The 18960-nt window shown below is 49.7% G+C and overlaps 1 protein-coding gene across 3 annotated transcripts in view; it reads left to right on the forward strand.

The window, feature by feature from the left end:
• TCEA3 (transcription elongation factor A3) overlaps positions 1–18960 on the forward strand; it is a 38475-nt gene that overhangs the window by 13263 nt on the left and 6252 nt on the right. For 2 of the 3 annotated variants that reach the window (XM_036443698.2, XM_036443697.2), the window contains 4 exons: positions 2986–3051; positions 11194–11360; positions 11531–11587; positions 14227–14381. In XM_036443698.2, coding sequence (XP_036299591.1) covers positions 2986–3051; positions 11194–11360; positions 11531–11587; positions 14227–14381 — 445 coding nt within the window. The remainder of the gene's footprint in view (positions 1–2985; positions 3052–11193; positions 11361–11530; positions 11588–14226; positions 14382–18960) is intronic. The other variant, XM_045585032.1, reaches the window with a different exon arrangement.

Below are 18960 nucleotides of genomic sequence, written 5' to 3' on the forward strand. Positions count from 1 at the left end.
TCCTATATAATAAAAGGATAATATGCAAATTGGCCCTAATGGCAGAATGACCAGTAGCTCTGATGCAGGAGCTGCCTCCGGCGGCCAGTACACTCTCACATGGGGAGCTCCGCTCAGCCACAAGCCAGGCTGACAGCTGCTAGTGCAGCGGCGGGGAGGGAGCCTCTCCGGCCTCCTTGGCTAAGGATGCCCGACTGAGGCCTGGGGAGCGGGCCTCAGCCTCCGTCGGACATTCCCTGAGGGCTCCAGGCTGCCAAAGAGTGTCTGACTGCCAGCTTAGGCCTGATCCCCCAGGGGGTCCCAGACTGCAAGAGGGAGCAGGCCAGGCTGAGGGACCCCCCTCCTCCCACCCAGCGCACAAATTTTCACACACCGGGCCTCTAGGACACATGTGTCAAACACAAGGCCCACGGGCCAAATCCGTCCCGCCAGGCCTTGCAATGTGGCCCGCACCGCGCTGTCATCACTGCACTCCGCTGCGTTTCCATCACAATGACAGTTTATGACTGTTCAGTAAACCATTCGGCCCGCGATTTAGGCTGGATTTTAGATTTTGGCCCCTTCTCTGATTGAGTTCGACACCCCTACTCTAGGAAAACGAGAAATCAGATGTCTGTAATTATGGAGCATAAGGACTCATTTGTGCTGGGAACTGCATGATCTCATGTCTTCCTCCCAGACAGCCCCAGACATAGGTTCCTTTCTTCCCATTTGACAGGTGAGGGAACGTGATGCTCGGAGAAAAAGACCTGCCCTGGGGGTTAGAGCTGGGAGTGCAACTCGTGTCATCAACTCCCTTTTATTTATATATTTAAATATATATTTTTAAAAAATATATTTTACTGATTTTTTTACAGAGGAAGGGAGAAGGATAGTCAGAAACATCAATGAGAGAGAAACATCGATCAGCTGCCTTCTTCACAACCCCCACTGGAGATGTGCCCACAAGCAAGGTACATGCCCCCAACCGGAATCGAACCTGGGACCCTTTAGTCCGCAGGCCAACGCTCCATCCACTGAGCCAAACCGGTTTCAGCTATTTAAATATATTTTTATTGATTTCGGAGAGGAAGGGAGAGGGAGAGGTAAAAAATGTCTATCTATCTATCTATCTATCTATCTATCTATCTATATATCTAAGCAACTGAACGACTGGTCGACCAGTAGCTATGATGCACACTGACCACCAGGGGACAGACGCTCAATGGATCAGGTTCCCTCCTGTCTGGTTCGGGCCTGTGGGGATCAGGCTGAAACCTGCTATTGGACATCCCCCGAGGAGTCCCGGATTTCAAGAGGGCACAGGACAGGTTGAGGGACCCCACTGACAGGCTGCCTCATGCATGCCCCCTACTGGGGATCAAGCTCACAACCCGGGCATGTACCCTGATGGGAATTTAACCGTGACCTCCTGGTTTATAGGTTGATGCTCAACCCCTTGAGCATTGCAGCCCAGGCTCGACTCCCTTTTAGAATGACACACGTTATGTATGTTTGTATGCATATAGAAAAAGACCTGGAAGGAAAGACATTAAACTTAATAGTTGCTACCTCTGGGGAAGTTTGTTTTTCCACTTTTTTAGTTTTTATGTTTATTTCTGTCCTGTTTCACTTCACAACTTCCAGCCACAAATATTTATAGAGCGCCTACTATGTGTCAGGCGCTAGTGTATACGCTTGGGTAAGTCAGTGAACATACTAGACTGTGTCCCCCAGAGGTAGACCTTAAGACTTGGATGCCGGTGCAGCGGGTTTACTTGGGAAATTATTTCAGGAAATGCAGATGGAGTGAGGAAGTGAGACAGGGAATGGAAGGAAGCCAGCGAGGAATGTGTTAGTAAGCCGGTCACTGCTGGGTGACCAGGACGTAAATCCTGTTTGGCCACTCAGTGTGACAGTGGAAAACACACCTCGGGTTGGCCCACTTGAGGGCCGAGCCAGGCGGGGTGTATCTCCACCCAGCACTCGCAGCCTGCTGGCCTGCTGGCTCTAACTGGAGCAGAGAACGCCCGCGGGCGGACTGCACCCGGGGAGCGGACACTGAGAGGATGAGTGCCCGAGGGGATATGGGCTCAGCAAGGACAGCATCCACCACAGCGAACAAAAGCCTCAGAACTCTGCTCTTGTGGAAGTTAGAGAGTGGGGCAGGGGGAGGTGGACACTCCATAGAATAAGTAAGAAAATTAGAGTCTGTAAGGAGGTGACACCTTTGCTGGAATTAAAAGGAGAGCGTGTTAAGTGAGATAGGGAGTGGGTGTTGCCATTTGCAAACAGATTAATTTTACAAAACCAATTCAAAGGGAAAATGCATTCTATATCAAAACGAATGTAGCTGCATGCAGTTTTGGAAAGCTGGGGGAAATTTCACCTCTAATCCCATCGTCCTAATATATCCATAGTTAGCATTTGGATGTATTGTCTTTCAGTTCTTCCCCCCCCCCCCCCTGCCCCGTAGGCATTTCCTGCCAAGACTGTAGGCATTTCCTGCCAAGACTTTAGGCACAGCATACATTCAGTTTTGTGTCCTGCTTTCTCACTTGTCATTTTAACTCGGTTCTTCAACCTCCAAGGCCCTGTGCTTCCTCTCCTCCCCTCCAAGGTGCCTGCAGCGGGGGCTGTAGCTGCTCTCCCTCCTCCTGAGCATAAGCAATCCCAGGAATTCCAATCTCCATGGATTCCAGCTGGCCAAGGCCCGCCTGACAGCAAGGAGGAGAGGGGCCTGCTGAGAATTAGCCATTCATAATGAGTAACAGATGACAGAACACATGTAACATATCTGGCCGCCCTGATGGAGGGGAGGGGAGGGGAGGGTGAGCAGCCCGGTCACCTGGAGCTCCCCCTCCGGGAGCGGCGGTCCAGCTGGGCTCTGCCATCCTCCGCCCGGCAGGCATGGCTCCGGGATGCTTTCTCCCAGCTCTGATCTCTCTAGATCTGTGCGGATGCTGGCCCGGCAGAGAGTCTCACCTCTGATGTCTCTTCTTTCAGGAGAGACTCTGTGGAATCCAAGTCGTCTTCGGCCACCTCCTCTCCAAAGAGACCGTCGCTGGAAAGGTAAGGGAAGCCATGGACTTCTCCCCCCAGAGATGCTGTTCGGCTTCTGTCCCTCTCTCTGCTGTAACGCAGGAAGCCTGAGGCTGGGGAAGAGGAAACCTTAGCTGTTAGGTTGCCTCTGAAATCTAGGATCCACACAGTAAGACTAAGGGGGAGGGGAGGGAGGTTGGGGAACTGGATGAAAAAGATGAAGGGAGCCGAAACCGGTTTGGCTCAGTGGATAGAGCGTGGGCCTGCGGACTGAAAGGTCCCAGGTTCAATTCCGGTCAAGGGCAGGTACATTGGTTGCGGGCACATCCCTGGTAGGAAGTGTGCAGGAGGCGGCTGGTCGATGTTTCTCTCTCATCGATGTTTCTGGCTATCCCTCTCTCTTTTTCTCTGTGAGAAATCAATAAAATATATATATTTAAAAAAAAAAAAGATGAAGGGATTGAGAAGTACCAATTGGCAGTCATTAAATAGTCATGGGACTATGAAGCACAGCATGGGAAATATAGTCAGTAATATTATAATAATGGTGTATGGTGCCAGTTGAGCTACTGGAAATAACAGGGGCGACACTTTGTAAAGTATATGATTGTCTAGTCATGTGCTGTTCACCTGAAACTAATACAAAAGAGCACTGAAGGTAAGCTATAATTGGCTCTAGCCAGTTTGGCTTGGTGAATAGAGAATCGGCCTGCAGACCAAAGGGTCCCAGATTTGATTCCTGTCAAGGGCACGTACCTCGCTTGCAGGTTTCTCCCCGGTCTGGGCCCTGTTCAGGGCGTGCGGGAAGGAGGCAGCCAATCGATGTGTTTCTCTCACATCACTGTTTCTCTCTGTCTTTCCCTCTGTCTTCCACTCTCCCTAGAAATCAGTGGAAAAATATTCTCGGGTGAGGATTAAAAAAGAAAAAGAAAGCATGTACTGACTAATGATGATTATAAGACTGCTTGCAATAAAGAGAACAGTGGGTTTATTTAAAATGTAAGCTCTAATTGAACATTTTTAAATAAATAAATATTTTTTTAAAGACTAAGGGGCTCCTTCATGGTGGCTGTTGCCCCATCACTGGGGCGCATTCTCAAGGTGACGCTGAACCCAGTGAGGACACAGGCCTTGAGAGCCTGTACCTGGGGTGGGGACTCTGGTTTGGGGCTGAACTGGATAGGATATCTCCCCCAGAGTAGCATATCTCATCAAATCATTCATTCATCAAATATTTGTGGAGGGCTTACTCTGTGCCAGGAACGGTTCCAGGTGCCAAGGATAAAGCACTGAACAAAAGAAACAAAAATTACTGCAGCCTCAAGGCCTGTATTCTAAGAGGGGAGACAGAGACACATGTAACAAGTAAGTTATACAACAGTTTAGAAGGTGGCATGTGCTGTGGAAAACAGAGCAGGGTGAGGGGGTTGGGGGGAAACGGCCATGGGTGGGCAGAAGAGCCCTCACCAAGGACATGACCTTTGAGCAAAACCTTAAGCAGCTGAGGGAATTGGCCGCACAGATGTGGGGGTCGTTCCAAACCTAGGGAGCTGTGAGGTGGCGGGTGGGGCTGAAGCCAGTAAACGAGAGGAGAGTTGGGGGAGGCTCGACACAGGAGCCACTGGAGGGTATTAAGCTTGTAAATTATGTGATCAAACGTGTCAGATCCCTCTGGCTGCGGTGCCGAGAATGGATTGTCAGGGCGGAAGTATCAGGAAACGTTTCTCTCTCTTTTTTTAAAAATATAATTTTTATTGATTTTTTACAGAGAGGAAGGGGGAGGGATAGAGAGTTAGAAACATCGATCAGCTGCCTCCCGCATACTTCCTACTGGGGATGTGCCTGCAACCAAGGTACATGCCCTTGATGGAATCGAACCTGAGACCCTTGAGTCCACAGGCCGACATCCACTGAGCCAGAGTTCAGTTAGGGCAGGAAACAATTTTGATTATTCAGGCACAATATGACAGTAGCTGAGGGTGGCAGCAGGCGGGGAGAAGGGGTCGACTTCACTCCAGATACATTCTGAAGGCAGAGCTGGTTGGGCCCCTGACAGATTGGATGTGGGGCACAAGAGAAAAAGTCAGGATGACTCCAAGACTTTTCACCTGAGCATCTTCTGTAAGGATGGCTTGTCAGTAGTTGACAGGGGAGGACTGAGTAAACCAGGATGTGGTGGGAGGTCCAGAGTTCAGGTTTGGGTTTGCTGGGTTTGAGGAGTATAGCAGGCATCCAGGTGGAGAAGGCGCATGAGCGGTTAGGGTATACCAGGCGGGAATTTGGGAAGAAAGTCTGGGCCGGAAATGTAAATTTCAGAGTCCGTGTGTGGCTAGCATTTGGAGCTGGCTGAGATCACTACTGGGAGAGTGTGGGTAAAGGAGTGACTTGTGGTCCAGGAGGAGGTCAGAGGTCAGAGCAGGAGAAGCAGGGAAGTGACTTGGAGGTGGATTTAAGCAAATGATGAGGGTCCAGGGGCCAGATTGGATGCTGGGACAAGCAGATGGGACAGTGAAGTTGGCTTCCAGGTGATTATGAGTGGGAGACCACAGCTGTTTCAGGCCTAATGTACAGTAAGACTGCCGCTGGAGAGAAAAGAAGCATGGCCACAAGGGCCTGTTGAAGGCTTTTTGAGGATGAAACAGGCCTGAAAGGTAGACGGGGCTGCTGTCTCGGCAGGTTCCAACTGCCAGCTCCAGCTGGTGAGTGAAGGCTCTCAGTGCTGCTGGGACGGAGTCTGAGGCTGCATCCTGCCTCGGAGAAGAGCGTTCTGTGGCCCATTCGCAATACCTGCCATGAGGGAGGGAGGCCTAGGAGGCCCCAGTGCCGTCCTGACCTTAAACTTGTGGTCCTCCTCGGAGGTTCGTTTAGAAATTCATGGCAGCATTTTCGATCGTCACTGTGACTTGGGAGGGATCTTAGACAGCTCGGGCTGCTGTCAAAAACACCATGGACTGCAGGGCTTACACAAAAGACATGTATTTACCACAGTGCCGGGGCAGGGACGTCCAAGGTCAAGGTGGCAGCTGATTCAATCCCTGGTGCAGGCCTTCTTCCTGGCTTGCAGAGAGCCACCTTCTTGCTTCTTGCTCTGTCTGCACATGATTGGGGGAGAGGCCTCTCTCCCTCTTCCTAGAAGGACTATAATCCCATCATGGGGCCCCACCCTCATCTAAACCTATTTATCTCTAAGAGGCCTTGCCTCCAAATACAACCACATTGGTGGGTAGGACTTCAATATATGGACTGGGGGGAGGGGGGAGGGGAGAGAAGGGCAGGTGGGCACACCCATATCCTGTCCGTAATGGGAATGGGGAAGGAACACCCCAGCATTTAGATGTTTAGGGTCAGAGATGCTTAACATCTTGGAACGTGAAGGGCATCCTGAAGGCTTGTCCTGTCCCAGAAGGAAACACTGGCCACTCACCCAGTTCTGGGTGTGAGGCTATAATATGACATTCAACATTTGTGGAGGGATTTATGCCTCCTCTCCTCTCCTGACCTTGCCTGTAGCCCTGAAGTCTCTTGGCTCCCTCCCATCATGAACGCTTTTCCTGAAGGTCAAATAGAAGGTGTTTGTCCTTCCAGCCGTTGTGTCATTTCCTGCTGGTTCAGTATTGGGGGCAGGCAACCCAAAGGGCCAGGAGCAAGTCTTGTAAATTCACTTTATCCCCTACCCAGACTGTTTCCTGCACTCTCTTTCTCTTCCATGCATGCATACATACAAGCATCCATCCAGCGTACACATTTGCTGAGCTCTTACTCTACAAGCAACATCCTTCAGGGGTCAAGGGCATGTACACACCCTGGGGACTCCTGGGGACTAGGGCAAAATGGAGAGGGCCAGCCCATCTGTAGGGGGCACCCACCACTCCAGCTGGTTGTTGCTCTGTGGACATGCAGACCCACTGTGCCATGTCCTGCAGCTTTTTAAGGGAAACTGGACATCTAGGTTGTCATATGAGGCTCCCAGCTTTAAATATTGGCAGCATATTCACCTTTTTCTAAGACACAATAGGGCAAACACAGTGTATTTGTAGCCTTCCAGTTTGGAACCTCTAAGGCCAGACAAAGATTTAAACTCATGATCTCTGCCATCCTGCAGCTTAATTACTAGTGTAGAGGCAGACGCCAAAATAACTGTTTTTTGAAGATATAACACACAATGGGAACATGGGAAGAGTGTTCCGTTATGATTTGAGAAGTCAAAGGTGCCCTGGCCGGCGTGGCTCAGTTGGTTGAGAGTCACCCTGTGCACCGAAGGGTCACTGGTTCATTTCCTAGTCAGGACACATACCCAGGTTTCAGATTTAGTTTCTCTCTCCCCCACCTCTCTCTCTGCTTCCCTCTCACTTCCTCTCTCTCTAAAATCTTAAAAACATATTAAAATAGAAGATGTTTTTTAAAGGAAGTCCAAAAAGACTTCATGGAAGAGAGAGTATTTGGGCTGAAAATGGATAGACGAATGAATAGGAGTTTGCCTCGTAGATAGGCAAAGAGAGGGCATCTCAGAGAGAGGAAATGGCACATGCAAAGCTGTGGCAGAATGAGTGAGCATGATGCTCTGGGACGGCAGCTGGAATAACGGGGAGCAGACCCCTGTGTCAGGGAAGAACGCTGCTAGGGCCAGGCCCAGCTGGTTTGCACCTAAAAGTCCCAGGCGCTTGGCGGTGCAGTACCTGAAACACCCTCGAGGTGGCGTGCCAGAGCAGCGAGACAGGTCTCCTGGAGCCTCTGCTCTGACCTGGAGTGGATGGATTTTCTAAGCACTTAATGGTTGGTATCAGACCACAGACTGGTGCAGACACTGACACACTCGGGAAGCAGAAGGACGCTCTGATTAATCCCACCCCTACCTCCACCCTCTCTGCAATTGGACTCAGATCCCAGTTCTGTGCATTGAAAGCAAAATGAGCATGGCTGCCCGAAATGCAACCTAGCAACAAATTCCAGCCAACCAGCCAGCGCCTTGCCAAGAGGAGGCACAGGGGCTGGGAATCCCCTGCTGGGAAGGTGAGAAAAATGTCAATAATCAGCCTGGCCTTGCCCAGGTAAAGGGATTCTGGAAAACTCTGCCTTTTAGAAACAAAGTGAGATATATTGAAAGCATTTGGAAGGCAGACAGACCTAGATTTGCAGTGTGACTCTGCCATTTGCTAGTTGGATGACCTTGGACAAGTCAGTTCATCTCTGAGCCTCAGTCTACTGACCTGTCAAATAGGGATAACTATGACACCCTTTTAAGGTTATGTGAAAATCAAAGGAGGTACTGAAATGCTCAGCACTGTTCCTACTCCATGTAAGTGCTCAATACATAATGTTTAGTACTAACTAAACATTAACTAAACATTAACTAAGGGAAACTGGACATCTAGATTGTCATATGAAACTCCCAGTTTTAAACATTTAGTACTAACTAAACATAACTCACACTTAATGTGGTTACCTATGTAAATTGCCTAATACTTTGTTACTAGAATTCTCTTAGGTGCTTTAATCCTCCTAACAACTCCATAAGATGGGTAGTATTGTTATCCCCATTTTACATGAGAGAAAACTGAGCCACCTAGAGGAGAAGCCACATAGCTACAAAGTGGTGCTGTCAGGCCTTGAACCTGGGAGTTTGGCTTTGGAGCCTGGGTCCTGAATAAATACACCACCTCGGTGTAGGCATTCCCTACATGGCAATGTTATTGTCCTTGCTTGCTGTCATGTCCTCTTCTGAGCAGCATCCCCAGGTTCCCCATTGCTGAGTCCTAGACATTGAGGATGTAGTGATGGGGCACGTAGGTCCATGAGGGGCAACACCAGGAAGAATCTGGAACGCCACCACAGTTGAATCCAGGTCATGGTTGTTGACAGACAATGGCTCAGAGAGAGACCCTTCTCTTAAGTCACTGGCCTTCCAAAGAGGACCTGTCCCCCCACTCAGCTCATCTCTGCCTAAACCTGTTGAATGCACCTTGCATCTCTCTGTGGCCAGCTCCCTCAACTCATTCTGTATTTGTTCATCAACAAACTTCACCAACTGCCTCCCTAGAGCACCGTTAAAGGTGCTGGAAGACAGCGGTGAACCAGCCAATGGGGCTCCTATACGATGGAGCCTGTATTCTGGAGATGAAAGCAGGCAATGTTTATAAACACATAAACAAGCTAATTATAGACTTGGATATGTGCCATGAATGCCAGAAATTGGGTCATGTGCTAGAGAGTTATAGGGCAGAGACAGTCTACTTGGCTGGGAGGTCAGGGAAGGAAGGCCTCCCTGAGAATGTGGTATTTGAGCAGAGGCCTGACTGGTGGGAAAGAACCAGCGAAAAGCTGGAGGAGGGACCTCCTGGGAGGAGGGGCCATTTGTGCAAAGGCCCTGTGGTGAGAGGACAGGTGTGTTTAGGGAACAGAAAGCTGGAGGGCAGTCGAGGCTTCAGTGAACATGAGGGGAGCTCAGCATGAGATCCTGTTGAGGGCAGGCAGGGGCCAGATGTGGGGGCACTGGGCAGCCAGGATGAGGAGTGTGACTTCATGCTGAAAATAACTGGAAGCCATTAGCCCAGCAGGTGCAGCTCCGTTGGTCGAGCATTGTCCCATGAACCAGGAGGTTGCCAGTTCGATTCCCAGTCAGGGCACATGCCTGGGTTGTGGGCTCAACCCCCAGTAGGGGGCATGTAGGAAACATCGGATTGGTGTTTCTCTCTCTCTCTCTCTCTCTCTCTCTCTCTCTCTCTCTCTCTCTCTCTCTCTCTCTCTCTCTCTCTCCCTCTCCTCTCCCTCTCCCTCTCCCTCTCCCTCTCCCTCTCCCTCTCCCTCTCCCTCTCCCTCTCCCTCTCCCTCTCTCCCTCCCTCGCCCTTCTTCTCTTTCTCTACAAAATCAATAAAAACATGCTTTTTAAAAAAAGAGTGTTAGGGTTGGAATCAGACAGGCCTGAGTTCATATCTCAAGTGATATACCTCTAGGTTTGTTTCCTCGGCTGCGAATGGGGACAGTAACAGTATTTACCTCCTAGGGCTGCTGTGAGGATTAAATTAGAAAGCGCTCCTACAGTGCCTGGCACTGTTCCTGGTACATGGTAAGAGCCAGCGCTCTTAAATGGCGGTACCCTCTCTATGCAGTAGACTATAAGCTCCCTGAGGGAGGGAGCTTTTCTGCCTTGCCTTGTCTGCTTTATCCCTTCTTCTCAGCACAGTACCTGAGAATAGGTGCCTAATTAATATTTATTGAAATATTTATTGAATGAGTAAAAAATTATTCAATGAGAGCAGAGAGAGAGAGAGAAAGAGAAAGAGAGAGAGAGAGAAGCTCTTCCAGTTCCTAATGGATATACAATGAGTGGCCAGATTATTATGATTTCTGAATGCATAATAATCTGGCCACTCAGTGTATATTTTATATAATAAAAGGCTAATATGCAAATTGTCCCCTCATCCAGGAGTTTGACCAGCCGGCAGGCCAGCCAACTGCCCGTGTCCCCTCCCCCTGGCCAGGCTGTGCACCGGGCCTATAATTATATATATATATATGCCAGATTATTATGCGTTCAGAAATCATAATAATCTGGCCACTCAGTATAGTTTTTGGCATTGTTACACTGTTCTGTAGCCAATAGAGCACAGTGGTAGGTTAAGAGCCAGGGTACCAGAGTTCACTGCCTGGGTTTTCATTCTGGTTCTACTGGTTTCCAGATGTGTGACCTGAGTATCATTATTTAATATGCATCTTTAGCCCAGCCAGTGTGGCTCAGTGGTTGCACCTTGACCCATGAACCAAGAGGCCACTGGTTTGATCCCAGGTTTCGAGCTTGATCCCCAGGTGGGGGCGTGCAGGAGGCAGCCGATCGATAATTCTCTCATTGTTGTTTCTCTCTCTCTCCCTCTCTCTTAAATCAATAAAAACATATTTTTAAAAACCCACAGAAAGCAGTTTGCATGTTAACTTCGTATTAGTACTGTAGCTAGTCATGGTTTGTTTGAGGTCAGTTGAGTATAAAAAAAAAAAAGAAAAAAAGAAAAGAATAGTATCAATCCCGTGGGGTTATGAGAATTAAATGAAATGATCCAAATCAAGTACCTAAAATAGTACCTACCTCATAGGCTTGTTATGATAGTAAAGGGATCATTGCTCAATAAATGCTTTATTTGCTCAGTATCACAGTGTCGATTACTGATTGTCATCCTCAGATCAAACAGCAGCAAGTCGAAAGCAGAGACCTCCCCCAAAACGCCCAGCAGCCCCTCGAGCCCCACCTTTGCCCCCTCCATCTGCCTCCTGGCACCCTGCTACCTCACAGGCGACTCTGTCCGGGATAAGTGTGTGGAGATGCTCTCGGCGGCCTTGAAGGCGGATGGTGAGAGGCCTGGGCCAGGGCTGGGGAGGGAAGGGCTTCCCGCGGGCCGATGAGACGTGGCCTTTCTCGGTGCCATGGGAGAGGTCCAGGATGCGGTAGTCCTCGGTACAGGCAGGTCTCACTGCCAAGGTCATGTCTGGCTGATGCCTGTGTTCACCACTCTCTTTTAGATGATTACAAGGACTATGGAGTCAACTGTGATAAGATGGCATCAGAAATTGAAGATCATATCCTTGAGCTTTGCCAAGGCTGTGGGTCCCTGGACTGTCCAGCAGCAGGTCTCCCAAGTACAGAGGACCCCCGACAGTGAGCAGGGAGGGAAAGGGCTCCGGGACAGCCCGCTGCTCTGCCCCTGACCTGGAGGTCTGGATTCTAGCTAACATGTAGTAAGTCTTGCACCTACCAGCCTCACGCTAAGCTGTGTATGAGCAGTACGTCATTCAGTGTTGACAACAATCCACGAGGTAGGTTTCCTCATTAATCCTGTTTCACAGGTGAGGAAACTGAGGCTCAGAGAGATTAAGTCACTTGCCAAAGCTCACACAGCAAATAGCAGTGACATAGTTGAGATTGGAACCAAGAAAGTGTGATTCCAGAACCTGAAGGCTCAGTGTCTGTGCCAGACAGACTATGTCATAAATAACATGCCTAGTTTTGACTTCAAGTAGGTGAGTAGACAGAGAAGGACCGCATTTCTCAAACTCAGCCTCCCCCCAACCCCCTCTTCCAACCACTGAAGATAACAGCTCCCGTTTTTTACTCCCTAATATGTCCCAAGCACTGTGATGGGCAACTGACACTTCCTACCTCTATTAATTTTTCACAACAATCTCTGTGACGCAGGAGCTGTTGTTTCCATTTCTCAGATGAGGAAACTGAGGCTCAGGAACTACTGATGTCAGAGCTGGACTGAGGACCTTGGTCTTTGGGTTTCTGAGGTCTTTCCATAAGGAGGTGACCTCCTACCTGTGTGATACGGGCCCATTGCTCCAAAAGATTTCTCTCTTGGAGGGAAAAATCCCTCAGCGCTGTGCCCCACTGAGTGAATGCTGGGGTTTGTTTTACTGGAGACAAAGCTCTGCATGTCAAGGAGGTGTGGAGGGAAGCGGACAGAATCCCCAGGAGAAAGGGCCTCTGAGTGTGTCACACTGTGTGTGAGGGACCCTTCTGAGGCCTCCTGGGCTTTCCTTGGGAGCCAGCTGGGGTTAGGGAGGGGTGGGGGCCAACCTGCAGACAACAAACTTGCCTGCTTCCACCTCCTTCCTGCCTGAGGCCCACCCTAACATCCTCCCATACCTCTTCTGGGAGTTTCTCTCCACCGTCACTTGGTTATTAGCCACCCTTGTGCTACCCAGCATCTCACCAAGTACGTGCTCATAATTTCTAACTCACTCACAACACGGAGCATGGGCTTCCTCTTTGTCTTCTCTGGAACCCTCGTCCCTCCACGCAGGTCCCTTCCCAGTTTGAAACAAGGGTGGGTGACCTAGTAGCTCGTTCCGCTGGCCTTTCCCCTGTGCTTTCTTCCTCCTGAGTGTCGGTCACTAAAGGAGAGGAAATCAGAGCTGCATCGACCCCGTGTCCTCTCCAGAGTGACCCTGGACGAAATGGGAGCTGTGGGGCTCCCGTGTGCTCCTTGGAGGGGTCGGTGGCCCCAGGTCCCGCTCTGCTCTCCCTTGTCCTCCCCTGTGATCCTGGGAGATAGTCGGGAAGAAGCCGGTGGAAATACTGCCAGCGCTCCTGTCCCCACAGGAGCCCTTCCATGCCTCCAGGAGCCCTTCCACGCCTCCAGGAATCCCAAACGCAGATTTTTAAACATATGTGTTGGCTTTCCAGAGCGTTGTGGCACATTCTTGCTTTTTACGTGTTTATTGTACAAACAACATTAAAACAAAAACAGAAAGAATACCACCTTCCTTCCCAAGGCAGTCAGCGGTCTTCATTTCCCTCCATTCCCCGCAGCCTCTCTCTGTCTCTGGCTCTCCCCAGCAGAGGCCTCATCTCCCTGAGGCTCCTTGGCTTAGGAGACGGAGCACACTGGGCTGCGTTCCCTGAGCTGCTCCAGGGGAGGGAGTGGAAGGTCTGTCGGGGACGCAGCATCTGGACAGAGCCGTCACTGTGGTCCGTGGCCACGGGCAGCTTCCTGCTGGCTGAGCCGAGAGCATGGCCTTGAGGAGGGGCTCTGGCATCCAGCCCCGGCTCTGCCGGGAATGTGCCCTGTGACCTTGAGCGAGGGCCTGCATTCTTCCTCAGCCTCAGCTTCCTCATCTGCTGAGGACCAGCAATTCCCAAAGTAGGTTCCAGGGGATAACTGAGAATGGGGGGCACTGGGTTGCACAAGGCTCAGCTATTTATTTATTTATCGCAGTATTCTTAGAGCCTCCAACCTGTGCCTCCTATCTTGTTTTTCTCTGCCAGCTGGACTCACAACCCCCAGGTCATCATCATCATCATCTGAACAGCCCCTAAATGTTGAATTCTTGCTATGTTCCAAGTACCATGCTAGTGAATCATGTAGCTTTGATTGCTGAATCCTCATAACAGCCCCGTATGTTATAAATGAGGAAACTGAGGCACAAAGAGGTCACGTGAATCACCTGAGGTCATACAAGAGGCTCAGACAAACCTGGGGTGCCCATTCCTGGAATCCCGGACACCGCAGTGCTTGCCATAACCTTAGAGGCTGTTTCCCGTCCCCGACACATGGTGACCCCAAATGCCTACTGAAATTCCCTCAAATGCCACAGAAGTGCCAACCCCTGCACAAGTCCAAGGAGAGGAGATAGCCCTGGCTCTCCTCAGGCTTCCGGGAGAGGATCCCCATCCTCCCCTCTGTGAGTAGCTGGCAGGCCCTTGACCATGTCACATATCTACCAGGAGCTCAAGAGCACAGACATGAAGTACCGGAACCGCGTGCGCAGCCGCATCAGCAACCTCAAGGACCCCCGGAACCCCGGCCTGCGGCGGAACGTGCTCAGTGGGGCCATCTCCACCGGCCTCATTGCCAAGATGACAGCAGAGGTGAGGGCCAGGCTGGGACCTCTGCAGAGTGTGGTGGGAGGCCAGGCCCCTCCAGCTTTGTCCAAGTTTGAGAGGCAGTGGCTTGTGACTCCATAAAGCTGAGCCAGGGAGCCCTAACGGGTTTGGCTCAGTGGATAGAGTGTCGGCCTGCAGACTGAAAGGTCCCAGGTTCGATTCCAGTCAAGGGCATGTACCTTGGTTGCGGGCACATCCCCAGTAAGGAGTGTGCAGGAGGCAGCTGATCGATGTTTCTCTCTCATCAATGTTTCTAACTCCCCATACGTCTCCCTTCCTCTCTGTAAAAAAAAAATCAATAAAACATTAAAAAAAAAAAAAAAAAAAAAAGATGAGCCAGGGAGCTCTTACAGTCAGACCATCTCAGACTCTCAGTCTCTCAAGGCCTCTGGACCATAAGGATGGTGAACATGGCTAATACATAGTAGGCATTGCACCGAGCACTTTAGACACACTGGCCAATTCTATCTTCACACCTAAGGTGGGAATGTTTACAGATGAGGAGGCTGAGGCTCAGAGGAGTTAACGGATTTGCCTATACTCACATCTAATAGAAAATATTCAAGCCAGGAGGCGAGCTGTTGGGTCTCAGAGTGCCCACTCTTCACTGTTCAGTTATCTGCCTCCCCCTCTGCCTGAAGCCCATTACCCAGCTCTGGGCCCAAGCCAGAACAAGAGTCTCTGTCTACACGGAGCACAGTCCAAGGTGGGGAGACTGATACACTTACAAGTGTGTGTAAAACAGGTGGTGAGCGCCATGACAGAGGCATTGTGGGGACTGAGAGGAAGGAAGGATTGCTCCAGCTTAAAAGAGTCAGTAAGGAAAGGAAAAAGGAACAAGCCTGTTTGGGTTTGAATTCTGCTTCTGCCTCTTAGCTATGTAATCTTAGGCAAGGCACGTAACCTCTCTGTGCCTCAGTTTTCTCATTTGTAAAATGGGAATAATAATGATAGCTATCTCATAAGCATTAAATGAATTTAGAAGATTAATATGTGAAAAGCCCTCCTCAGAATTAGAATACAATAGGCCCATTCACCAACCATTTTCTGTAATCCTTGGCACGATGCTATGAAAGAGGAAATGGTATCCTAGGTTTTTTTAAATAGATATTTTTATTGATTTCAGAGAGGAAGGGAAAGAAAAATATCAATGATGAGAGGAGAATTATTGATCGGCTGCCTCCTGCAAATTCCCTATCGGGGATCAGGTCCCCAATCTGTGCATGTGTCTTGACTGGGAATCGAACCTGTGACCTCCTGGTTCATAGTTCAGTGCTCAACCACTGAGCCACGCCGGCCAGGCTAGTAACCTCGTTTTATGGATGAGAAAACTGAAGTCACAAACAACTTATAAGTGACAGATGAGGGTGTAAACCCAGAGCCAAGTCCATCTTGGAGAAGTCTTGTACACATCCTCAGGTCTGAGCCACTCTTTCCTGCCACAACTCCCAGAGGGATTCCCCACGGCACCCAGGGATGGCACACTGAGCACTAGGAAAGGGAGTGGCCCCCAAGAAGGGGAGGGGACATGCATGACATCTGAAGTCTGGGTGTGCCTGGGGGTTTCTGGGAATCCTCTGAAACTGTTGGCAAGAGTGGGCCTTCGTGTGTGTGTGTGTGTGTGTGTGTGTGTGTGTGTGTATGTGTGTATTTAGTCTACTAGTATGTGTGTGGTTAGGGTATGACGTGTGGTATATGTAAGTTGTGTGTGTGTTATATAGTGTGCATGTATGTTTTTCTGAGAAGCTAACAGAGGGAAGCTAAGGGACTTCCTCAAATACCCAACAGAAGAAAGATAGTACCTTTGGGCTTTCAGACACAATGGGAACTAGGCCAGGTGGACCAGGATTGTCTTTCTGCTTAATTTAAAACATCTCATCTCGCCCTGGCTGGTTTGGCTCAGTGGATAGAGCGTCAGCCTGAGGACTGAAAAGTCCTGTGTTCGATTCCCATCAAGGGCACATGCCTGGATTGCAGGCTCAATCCCCAAAAGGGGGCATGCAGGAGGCAGCCAATCAATGGTTCTTTCTCTTCATTGATGTTTCTCTCTCCCTCCCTTCCTCTCTGAAATCAATAATATATATATATATATATATATATATATATATATATATTACATAAATAAATAAATAAATAAATAAATAAAATATCTGATCTCTTTAGGCAGCTAGCAATCTATTGCCCAGAGTTACAATTGCAACCTGCCTGGCTTTAGGCATATGCCCTTTCCCTGCACGGTAAAGCCGAGACCTTTCTGGAAACCCAGCCTTGGGTTTATTCCTTCGTCTCTCATCCGTGACCCTGGGGTCACGCTGCTTCTCTTTGTGTGTGCGCTGCGGGAATGCTATCGAGAGTGTCTGACAGGCCATTCCAGAGCATGTTGGGAAACCAAGCCCAGGGGGACCAGGAGCAAGGCTTGGCGCGAGTTTGAGCCAAACCCAGCAAGTTCCCAGAAGCTGGAGGTCAGAACAGAGCTGAGCGTCCGGATTAGGCCAGAGACAAGCCCCAGAAGTCCCAGCAAAGCAACTGGCCACGCCAGACACGTGGATGAAACCGGGTTCAGGCCAAGGGCTGTTCACCAGAATAGGCCAAGAGAACCGGGTGATCAACCCGGGCCCAAAAGGAGGCTGAGCAGACCAGGGGAGCAGGCCGGGAATCCAGCAGGCCCTCCACAAGGAACTGCCAGGGCCCACTGCCAGGGAACCCCTGCCAGCAGCCCAGCCAATATGGATGCCAAGGAGATCTTCCTAGGTCACCTTTTGCTCCAGGCAGGAGGTTTCTCTAAGAACGATGGGACCGTTTTCGCTCCAATAAGAAAAGTGACGGCTGAGTGTGAGCTGCGTGCAGGGCTGGGCTCAGAGGACGGGGAGGTGCTGTCAGGGAAGGTCCAGGACAGGGGAGGCCCATGTGGACCCATGTCCCTCTCCGCATCCTGTCTCCCTAACTCCCTTTTTGTGTCTCTTTCCTTGTCCAGCTGATTCCCTCTTTCTTCCTCTCTTTTCCTCTCTAACCAGACATGTCAAAGAATCGAGTAGAGTCTGAGATAGGTACCCATTAGAACCGTGGAGGGACATGCTGTCATTCCCGCAAGGACAGGGATTTTTGTCTGCTCACTGAGTCAGGGCAGAGCGAGGTGAATGGATTGGTGGGGGAGTGGATAGAATGTTTTTCTGTTTTTATTCCTTAGGTGGCACACGAGACTGTCGTTCTACAATCTGACCCCCAGCCATGTCTCCCACACTCCTCGCTCTGAGCCCCGCTCTGTGTACCCTTCCCCAAACAAGTTATTGATCTTTTTTTATGTTTCATTTCTTTTTTCCTTTTTAAAAAAATATATATTTTATTGATTTTTTACAGAGAGGAAGGGAGAGGGATAGTTAGAAACATCGATGAGAAAGAAACACAAATCAGCTGTTTCCTGTACCCCCCACCCCCGCACTGGGAATGGGCTCACAACCAAGGTACATGCCCTGTCCACTGAGCCAAACTGGTTTCAGCTCATTTCTTTTAAAAATATATATATATATTTTTATTGATTTAAGAGAGGACGGGAGAAGGAGAGAGCGGGGGGGGGGGGGGGGGGCGCGGGGCGGAGAAACATCAATGATGAGAGAGCATCATTGGCTGCCTTCTGCATGCCACACTCTGGAGACCAAACCCACAAGTCAGGCATGTGTCCTGACCAGGCATCGAACCTGGACCTCCTGGACATAGGTTAAATGCTCAACCACTGAGCAACACTGGCCAGGGTGTCCTCTGAATTTTTGCATGGACTATTCGCTATGTCTATTCTTTCAAGATTAGTTAAGGCAGTGGTTGGCAAACTCATTAGTCAACAGAGCAGCAAAACACAGCTCAAGAGCCGCAGTTTGCCGGACCACTGAGTTAAGGTGTCAGTTTCTTTAATGTGTCTTTTCTGCCCCCAAGCAGTTAACCCCACACTGGGGGTGGGGAGGACTTTCCCTGCATTATGCATACCTTTGTTTTTTTGTGTTTTGTTTCCCAATATATTTTATTGATTTTTTACAGAGAGGAGGGAGAGAGTTAGAAACATCAATGAGAGAGAGTCATCGATCAGCTGCCGCAACCAATGTACATGCTCTTGACCGGAATCAAACCAGGACCCTTCAGTCTGCAGGCTGACACTCTTTCAACTGAGCCAAACCGGTTTCGGCCATACCTTTGTTTTAATACTTCATAGGCTATCTGCTATCTTGTGTAAATGCTAGGCTACTGTACCAGATTAGCATTGCCTGGGGATAGGAACCAAACCTTATCTGAGTCCTGAGGGCTCAGAGGCAGTGGTGTTCTGAAACCAGCTCCAACCAGCTCAAGAGACATGATTATGTGTAGCTACTCCCAGCTCTGCATTCAGTGGTGTCCACATTAGTTGCTTGAAATTGGCCCTGGTGGAAATATTTAACTATGGAAACTGATAAATGCTACAAATCAGCCACCCCTATGGTCAAACCCAGTTTACCAGCACACCAGTGCACTGAAAGACATTCAATAAATTAGCATCCCATAGGTTTTGAATGGACGAATGCCTTATGTTCTGAGAAAT

This window comes from Pipistrellus kuhlii, unplaced genomic scaffold (genome assembly GCF_014108245.1).
Source record: "Pipistrellus kuhlii isolate mPipKuh1 unplaced genomic scaffold, mPipKuh1.p scaffold_m20_p_2, whole genome shotgun sequence".
Classification (NCBI taxonomy): Eukaryota; Metazoa; Chordata; class Mammalia; order Chiroptera; family Vespertilionidae; genus Pipistrellus; species Pipistrellus kuhlii.